This window comes from Neltuma alba, unplaced genomic scaffold (assembly GCF_004799145.2).
Source record: "Neltuma alba isolate B1F8T4 unplaced genomic scaffold, ASM479914v2 tig00012843_pilon, whole genome shotgun sequence".
Classification (NCBI taxonomy): domain Eukaryota; kingdom Viridiplantae; phylum Streptophyta; class Magnoliopsida; order Fabales; family Fabaceae; genus Neltuma; species Neltuma alba.
In genome coordinates, this window is record NW_021637231.1 from 402,456 (window position 1) to 411,552 (window position 9,097).

Genomic DNA, 9,097 nt, shown 5'->3' on the forward strand with positions numbered 1-9,097 from the left:
CTATGTAACCATAAACATTAAAATATACATTAAAAGGATCGGAAGTAAATGTTAATATTGTGGGAGAGATAACATGAAAAGATAAGTGCATAAATTTGACACATGGATAATCATCATCAATTTCAACCATGCGACCTCATTGTCATGCTTTGAAACAAGGTGAATTTATCACCAATGACTCAATCACTCGTATGTAAGGCTTGTACAGTCTTGTTCTTCAACTTTCGATTTCTCACAGGAGGTAAAAAAAAATCATTTAATAACTGAACCAATTCTTGTAGTTCAATTTTTTTAGTTTATTCGTTAGCTTGCTGGTCCAAAAAAAAGTTTATTCGTTAGCTGGTTTTAGTTTTTTTTTTTTTCCTTTGTTTTAGAAATTGGAGGAAAAAGGAAAATTTTTTTGACTAAGAACAATTTAACATATTTAATCTTATATTTTGATATTTAGTTCTTTTATATAATTATAATTTTTATGTTCCTTTTATTTTTCTAACTTTACCTAACTTTTTTTAGCTAAAATAAAAAAAAAGATAATGACTGAAAATAATATAATATTATATAGTATAATATATATAATTATATACATTTTTCAGCAAGGCCAAATGGATATGACGCCCCCAGTGCGGCCATGCCCGTGAATCAGCCCTACCTGAAAATGTTTTTTTTTTCTTGGTTCAGACATTTTTTTTTGGACTGGCTGGACATTTTTTTTGCGGACTCTGGACATGCGGGCCTCCTACACACCTTTATTCTGGAAGAAGCATTTACAGCTGCAACAGGAAAAATATTATACTCCTCCGGTTCTTATTATAAGACCCAATTTAACTTTTTATTTGATCCTAATTATAAGACCCAATCCATTTTCTCTCTTATATTTATACATTTTTTTTCCAAGATAATCCTTCTAATAATGATAGTTTTAGCCAATATACTTAATTAGCAAGGATATTTTAGGAATAACAACACTTATTTATTATAAATAACCAACTCAACTTACTTCCTTAATCTCCTCAAATAAGTCAATTGGGTCTTATAATTAGGACCGGAGGAGTACTTGTAATTTTAGGACGAACGAATTTCAGGCAAAAGAGGGGGGGGGGGATGAACGCATCAAACAGACAAGTGCACTCCATGAAATCAGTGTCATTAAGGTTTATCATGACTATAAATAAACGGAAAGTCAACCCTGGATGTACAGAAACCCCCTGAACTCTTCATCTTAAATTTAAACCAAAAGAAGACAAGAAATACATATCACTTAGAATTGGAATGACAACTAGGAAAGCAGCTGAAGCGGAAAGAATATTTCCTTCCTTCCACAGCCATTCTTCCAAGAAGCCCTAAAAAGCTAAGATTATAACAAGATAGCGCTTTAACTAATGACGGGGTCCAAAGTATAACAGGATATTGATGTAAACCCAAATGCACAACAATTGTCAGCCACTTCAGTCCTTCTTTCTGTCTTTCAGAGGTCCCTTGGGAATCTTACTCAAAACCTTGGCATCAAACACCGCATAATGCTTCTTCATCTCCGCGGTTGCCTTCTCCGCAAAGGCATCCACTTGATCTTCATACTTCTCATAGAGCACAGGAACAGTGTGAAGCAAAACAAAGGCTGTTCCCCGCACATCAGATGGAATAAATCAACATAGTACTTAAACTTCCAGGGCAGGAAGTGCTAACTGTGATATAAACCTCAATAAAAATAGGAAAACTTCGTTACCTATATAGAACAACGTCAAGAAGTTGCAACAGCTCCCCATAATAGAGAAAACCCATAACCCTGCAATTACCTAACATGATACAGAACATAGAAATAAACACAACCATCAATGTTATTTCAGGAAACATGATAATAACGACCCATAATTCAACGTTAAATGACAGCCAGGTTACAATATACCGTCGAATAACAGGGTAGACGAAAACAAAAAATGTGAAATGCAACCCCCTGCCCCTTCTCTTTTTGGCCCATTCCTCTTTAACCACTAACTTCCCGGAAGACCCACACACAAAACTCTCATTTCTCTATCAAATTCAAACCCCTGCTTTAAGCCTTAAATGCAGGGGACCCTCATTCCATTTGTTTCCTAAATCCCCAGGCCCCCCTTCTTGTTTTCTCCTCCTGGGGTTCCGTTTTGATAATGATAGATTTTTTAGTTAACTCACATTATAAGAACACGTTAATGAAATAACTACAGAACTGTAAGTTAGAAAAGGAAATGAACATACAGAAAGAAATTTCTTGAGATCCCTCCCTGATGCAATATCCCTCAAAGTAGCCAGAAACCAATTGATCTCAGTTCTAAGAGCAGAAGCAAACTGTCGGACAGGTTCCTCCGGGATGTGAACTTCTGGGATCCGTGGTGGCGTCCTGATAAATAGTAATTATTAAATTAAGTAACTAACACAAGGAAAAGAATTAAGTAGCATAAAACTAGACATGGTCTAGAGGCTTTACTTGTTGATAAAAGTTGAGGCATTGGACCACAGGAACAAAATTGCCAGAGCAAGAATTAGGAAGTGGCACACCAAAGTGAGTAGATGGTATTCAAGCAATTCAAATAGAACCCAGACAGCCGTTGCAACACCAAGAGCAGAAGCTGATATCTTCTTATTCCTCCATAGCATAACATCGGCCGCTGTTACATGAACAGGCAAATCAGAAGACACCAACAAATAAAACAAAGACAAGGAAAACTGGAGAGGGGAGCAAATCTAACCCTTGAATGCCAAGTGTGACATTTTAATGAAGAATTTTCACCGTCAATAGCAAAATGGATGAATCATAACCCCGGATCAGAAGCTGCACTCAATCTGATATCGCCCCGGGGGGGGGGGAGTTCATCCAATACAACATTTCAGGGATGTGGCTCTCAAAATATCTAGTCTCTAGAATTTTGACAATGAATGATGCACTACATAGTTATAATATCCTGAAACACACGACCTCTAGTTCGGTATTTCTCATTATTTTTGCACACAAAATAAAGATGACATTACCTCTAATTAATTCAAGGATGCGTTCACAAATTACAACAGAGAAACAGGCATAACAAAGTCAAATTATATGACTTCAGTAATGATTTCACTCAAATCAAGTTCAATTACTGAAAAGAGGGGTAGAAGAATCATATTCAGACCTCGATCAAAAGATTATAAATGAGGAAAGGTATAATTAAAGCATAAGAATGACAATAACATAAATGAATTGGAAACTGAAGTTCCATGAGAAATAGAAATGAAAGTAAAAAATAGGCTACATACGTTTTCCACCACCAAGGACATTATGAACAGGCTTTTCCCTTCCAAAAAGTCGGAAAACCTTGGACTGGATTGAAGGAGTTGATTTATTCTTTTCGTTGTCGGAATCAGACGAAGACGATGAGGAATGGTGGTCATGAATCTTCTCAGATACCTTGTCTAGCAATGATTCAGACTTTGGCTCGTCGTGCTCGTGATGCTCGGCCATGATTCACAAACTGAAAATTTCGCGCTTCCAATCGGCAATCAACAAGAACCCTAAGGCTAGTTTCGAAACGTCTGGAGGAAAAGGACCCTCGAAAGCGAAAATTGGCCGAGTCATGCTTTTTCAGGCTTTAAAACTAGAGTGATGAGTTGAGTGTGAAACCGATGGCAAGGGATGGCATCTCAGCCGTTCAAAGTGAATGACCCGAATTTCATAACCGAACCCGAGAGCGTAAGAGAAAGGAAACGATTGACGGAGTTAAAGTTGCCGTGAGATCGGTGCGCGAGATCAACAGGGTAGCGGTTCTTCGCACCCGTTACGCCAGACGGTGCCTGCCCGCAGATCACTTGGACGCGTGGCGCGCACACGATTATCGGCGTTTCAAAATCACGCAACGCGGTAATGAAAATGACAGGTGACGCAGCGACGCCCGTTGTCGCGTAAGGGCGAGACACAGATCTACAACACGTGGCGTGAGTGGGTCCCATTCGCAAGATATTCTTAGCTCGCAAGAAAGCAACCTGTCCACATACACACGTTTTATATAATTAAATTTTGGTTCTTGATAGACATTAATTCCGGTTTTGAGAGTAAATGTAATTTTAAAAGAAAATACCGGGGCCCGCAGGAAGATTCCTTAGTTTCGTCTGCGCAATCTAGAATGACCATTTCTAAACTTTGTGTTGTTTTCCGCACTTAGTTTTTATAAGGGGTGATATTTGAACGCAGCATTTTGGGGACCAAAATAATGTGAGCACGCACGCCAGCTCAAATAATGCGAAAAAGCACAAAACATGGCGCATGTTGGAGGAATCATGGAGTTAAGTCGCTGGTGACCATAGACCATAGTGTTCCCCATCAAGATCAGAAGAGCAAATCAAAAGCAGCACAGAAGAAGCACAAACGTGAAAATAAAAGAAGATGGCCAAGTCGTGTACCCTGCCAAAAAAACAAAAAAGAATGAATGCCTATAGAAGAGTGAGAAAGATAGTGGTGCGACCACACGCAATAACAAAAGATATCTTGGGAACATTTTTGTAACCAGTAAAGGAGGAGTCCATCCCACGCAAATGAATGCTGGAAAAGAAACAAACCCAATTTCTATATTCGCAAGTGCGGTTTCTTTCTCTTTTTTTTTTTCTTTTTTTTTTTTTTGCCAGTGTGTAAAAGAAACAGATGACCCCACATCCAGCTTTTACCTCTCAGAAATATTCACCCATTGAAAAAGAAAAAGTTTGAACGTGCACAATTACTAGTACTTGGAGAAGAAATAAGCGTTGCGGACAAAAAGCAGGACAACTAAAGTGGGAACACCATGAGCAGCCTTCTTTTATTTTACAACTCGAGAACCAAAAACCCAGGCTTTACCCTCAGACATAGAGCTGTTAATAAGGGCCAGGGCTTAAAAAAACTAACCTTTTAAAACTTGCATACCTTAAAATTATCTAATTATTAAAACCCGTCCCCTAAACATGTGGGCTCAGGGTTTTAAAGAGCTGATCTTTTTATATTATTTTTTAAAATTTAAATTTTTTTAATTATTTTAAAATAAAAAAACAACAAAACTTTAAGATTTTTTATTCGAATTATAAATATTAGTAAAATAAACTAATGGCGTATAGAAAAAAATTAAATACCAATAAACTATTGTCCGAAATAAAAAGATAAAAATCTAACGAAACAGGAAAAATAGAAAGATAAAAACCTAGTAGCTAAAGATTAACAACATCAATATCATTATTATCTTTATCTTCATCTTCATCAATATCATCAAGATTAGTAATATTTGATTGTTCTTCACTACAAGTGAGCTCTTCTCCGGTGAAAAAAATATTAAGGTTCTCACCTTTATCTACCTTATCTAAAATAAAATTATACAGTAGTTATGAGTACAAATAAAAACCTAAACATTTGTTCGAATATGAAAAGTTTTACACTTTGTTAAGATATGTAAACTGATAGTAAAGGAAGATTTACTAGCTATTGAACTGATTAGAATGCTAAGAATATCTGCTGTCATTCTTGAAAGAATTGAAAATTCATTTTAATTGTTCTTCCACTAGTCTAAGACATCTAATTCTTTTTAATTATCTGGCTTGAGTATTGGTTCTTTTAAATATTTTTCTAATTCAAACTTGTTCACAAAAGACTTGTAACATTCTGAGTTTTATCGGATTTTAATAACCTCTTTTGGTTGATTTTGAGGATAGATTAGTGATTTAATGTTGATCTTGGTGTTTGGGTTGGAATTGATGTATTTTGGAGGAATAGGTGAACATACCCCTCTCAGGGTATGTTCGCCGCGGCGAACCGGGAGTTCCAGGGGGGATTGTCTTTCGGTCAGGTTTGGCCGCGGCGAAATCATAAGGACGCCGTGGCGAAGATTGGAGTTCGTCGCGGCGAAGTCGGGTTTTCAGGCGAGTAATCCCTCTCGGCTCTCGGGATTAGTTCGCCACGGCGAAAGAGTCCGAATCTATATAGTCGCGGGAGGGGTTCAGTTGTGCGAAAATTAGAAAAATCTGAGGTAGAGAGAGAGGCTCTGCTAGGATTTCATATTTTGGCTTGGAGGGAGCATTTCTAAGGATCCATTACCTCGAGTAAGTGATTTTAACCTCTAATCTACTTTCTTTCTTGGAATTTTTGAGGATTTATGGTGAAACCCTAGAGTTTTTTAGGTTGTGATAGAATTGAGGTTTTTGACCGATTGTTTTGAGTTTAATTGATTGTTTTGGGTTAGTCTAAGTATTTAATCGGTGTAGTTTTCTTGGATTTAAAGAACTTGGAGTTTTTGAAGTTAGGGTTCATGAGATTGGGAGGTTTGTGACTGAGGATGACAATGTGGAGATTGATTTTGAGTTTTTGTGATTTGGGTTATGATAAGGAAGGTTAAATTGGATGTTTAATCGGTTTAGATTGTTGTTAGAACTTCAATTGTTCAAATGGGATGTTTGGGTGTAGAATTCCTATAGTGAGTCCTTGAGGTTTGAACCCTAATTGATGCTTGGAAGGGGATTTGATGTTTTAATGGACTTTTATAACCTTGGAGTGTTGTTTTGATGGTTATACCCTTTGAGTTGGGTAGAGTTTTAGTTGGAGCTAGGAATCTTGTGTCCCCAATTGTTGTTTTAGCCACATTATTAGTTGAAAGCTAATACATGGTGGTTGTGTGTTTGTGTGCTTGTGTAGACCGGTTGTGAGTGTAACAACGAAACTACTACACTTATAAAGTAATCAATATCAAAAAGTTAACCATGATAGAAAAGAAACTTTGTAAAAATATTTAGAAATACTATCATGGTTATATAAACATCCTAAATCATATGAGATTAACCATGATAGAAAAAGAGTTAAACCAATCCATAAATATGTCTATCATGGTTAAAAGAACTTTCCTAAATTAACTGCGTGCAAAAAGATATTCATAATGGATAGGGCTTTGGGTATTATAAATCTAGAATATCATTTTCAACCATAAGCCCATAACACGATTTTACTAAATAGTACCTTTTATAACTTTCAACAAAATCAAAAGTCATTTCATGTCAAAGATCACTGTGGATTCACCACTCATATCAACAAAAGAAATCACATGCAAATGCCTAAAGGCCTCCGGCCTTCTACCAGCATACAATCCAGTAACAGTTCTCAAAAGTACACTGTCAAAATAATCAATCTCAAACATATCAGAGTATGTGGAATGGGCCCTATCATGGCAATATACATCTATCCAACACAATCAAAAGAGTGGAAGCGCTACAATTTTGCAATAGCAGCTCAAGCTTCCGGAGCCTTCCCTGACTGACCCGAACGGGAACTATCACCTGGAAAAGTGTTAAATCAACGGGGTGAGACAAAAGTCTCAGTAACCAACAATCCTACTCATCAAGCATACAAGTAAGTGCTCGTGACGTGTCAAGTGAGACAATTACAAATTCATAGTATTCCAACAAATTCCATATTGTCAAAGCATATAAAAAGTACAATCAATATTCTTTCCACCTCCCTTATATCCACCCACCTTATATCCTCTGACTAAACCCATGGGCTAAATCCTCATCCATGTGACTGGTAATTAGACAAGCTCACCGATCAAGTGATATGGACCGGCCAAAATCCACAGAGCACAAGACCGGACCATGGGTTCCCCCTGACACCCTACCAATGCCCTATAATGAATAATTGGGCCAAAGGACCAATCAGTGTACACCTGATAGCCCTACCACCTTATATCCTCAAATGTACATAATTCACCCCCTTATATCCTTTTTGTTACAGTACCCATCATCAACATCCGCCACCCCTCATATAGCAACACTCAAAATATTGCATTCATAAACAATCATCAACATGTAAAAATCAATTCGGATTTTCCATTTTTCAATTGACTCATAATACCTAAGATCATCATAATAGTAAACATATATCTTTTGCAACAAAAGTCTCACAAGACAATTTCAATAACAACATACTTTCATAGCTCACATCGTAATGCAATAATATTTCATAAATTCCTTATAATTCACAATCAATCACAAACAACCTACGAGCATGAATAATAAGTGGAAAGTGGTTACCTCTTGTCTAGAACAAGTATTACCACAAGGTTAACCCCGTGCTCATACCAATAGCCCAATAATTTAATCTACACAACCAATACATTTACATATCAATACACAAGCTATCTAATTAATTACTTAAACTAAAACATATATTTATAAGGTAAAGTTTCTAATTCTATGCTAAACCCAAACCTCTCATAACCCATAATTAAGTCTTTTAGCACAAAATTTATATATCCTCACAATCCAAAATTTTTATTTAAACCTTTCAAAGTATTTACTTTAATACAGATTTTTCTCAAATTTTTAAATCTGAAATTATCATATTTAAAATTCAAAAATCCTATTTTAACTTTAAATCTCAAAAACCAACCATTAGAAATTCACTATACATCAAATGCATCTAAGTAAATAATTTAATCAACAGATTCATGGTATAAATATCATATTTTTCATAAATAAATATCTGTTTAACTAAAATAATTCATTTAAAAATATTAGGTCAGTCAATAAATAAAACTAAACTGATATAAATGATCTACTAAAATAGCTCTACAATACTATGCTTATCTATCATCAAAACTCAGCACTTGCTTCAAACCCTAAACCCAAAAATTATCTCTAAACAGTATAAAACTACTATCATTAGATAGATTTAGATGAGTGGAAAAACTTTCATGAAGAGAGTTTAATGAAAAGAAGTCATTTGGCTTACCAAAATGATCTGCAAAGTTGAAACCCTACTGGAAAAATGAGAGAAGGCGCCGGAGGAGGTGAAAAAGAAAGACGTCGAAATGTTTCTCTCTCTGGCCCCCCAACGGTTAAAATAATATTTTGGCAGAAATTCCAGTTAAAGACCCCATATTAAAATGGGACAAAATTATAGTTTGGTACCCTGTTTTTTTCTTTTTCCCTTTTTTTTTTTAATCCGTTTTATTATTATTATTATTATTCAGTAATTTCCATATACATATTTTATAAATCTTATTTTCAATAATTCTCTTTTCTTAAGTAAATAGAGAATAAAACTCATTTATCAAGCATTAAACTCCTTCTAAACTTAACTAAA

General features: G+C 35.7%; 1 protein-coding gene and 1 long non-coding RNA gene across 2 annotated transcripts; both read right to left on the minus strand.

Annotated features, from left to right (window-relative positions):
- Positions 1-1,112: 1,112 nt before the first annotated feature.
- LOC114731725 (reticulon-like protein B1) lies at positions 1,113-3,575 on the minus strand. Its single transcript, XM_028918967.1, has 5 exons — positions 3,268-3,575; positions 2,462-2,642; positions 2,233-2,374; positions 1,724-1,793; positions 1,113-1,615 (listed from the first exon to the last, which is right to left on the minus strand). Exons 1-5 carry the CDS (start codon positions 3,470-3,472, stop codon positions 1,446-1,448), a joined length of 768 nt encoding a protein of 255 aa, XP_028774800.1. The 5' UTR covers positions 3,473-3,575; the 3' UTR covers positions 1,113-1,445.
- Positions 3,576-7,105: 3,530 nt separating this feature from the next.
- LOC114731705 (uncharacterized) lies at positions 7,106-8,795 on the minus strand. Its single transcript, XR_003738930.1, has 3 exons — positions 8,744-8,795; positions 8,044-8,111; positions 7,106-7,290 (listed from the first exon to the last, which is right to left on the minus strand). It is a non-coding gene; the product is annotated as an uncharacterized LOC114731705 (long non-coding RNA).
- Between the last annotated feature and the right edge of the window lie 302 nt (positions 8,796-9,097).

Excerpts from the sequence above, each read along its gene's own strand:
- LOC114731725 (XM_028918967.1), bottom strand. The coding sequence starts at position 3,472 with ATGGCCGAGCATCACGAGCACGACGAGCCAAAGTCTGAATCATTGCTA. Across the intron at positions 2,375-2,461 it reads GCCTCAACTTTTATCAACAA|GACGCCACCACGGATCCCAG; the intron begins GTAAAGCCTCTA and ends ACTATTTATCAG. Across the intron at positions 1,794-2,232 it reads ATCTCAAGAAATTTCTTTCT|GTAATTGCAGGGTTATGGGT; the intron begins GTATGTTCATTT and ends GTATCATGTTAG.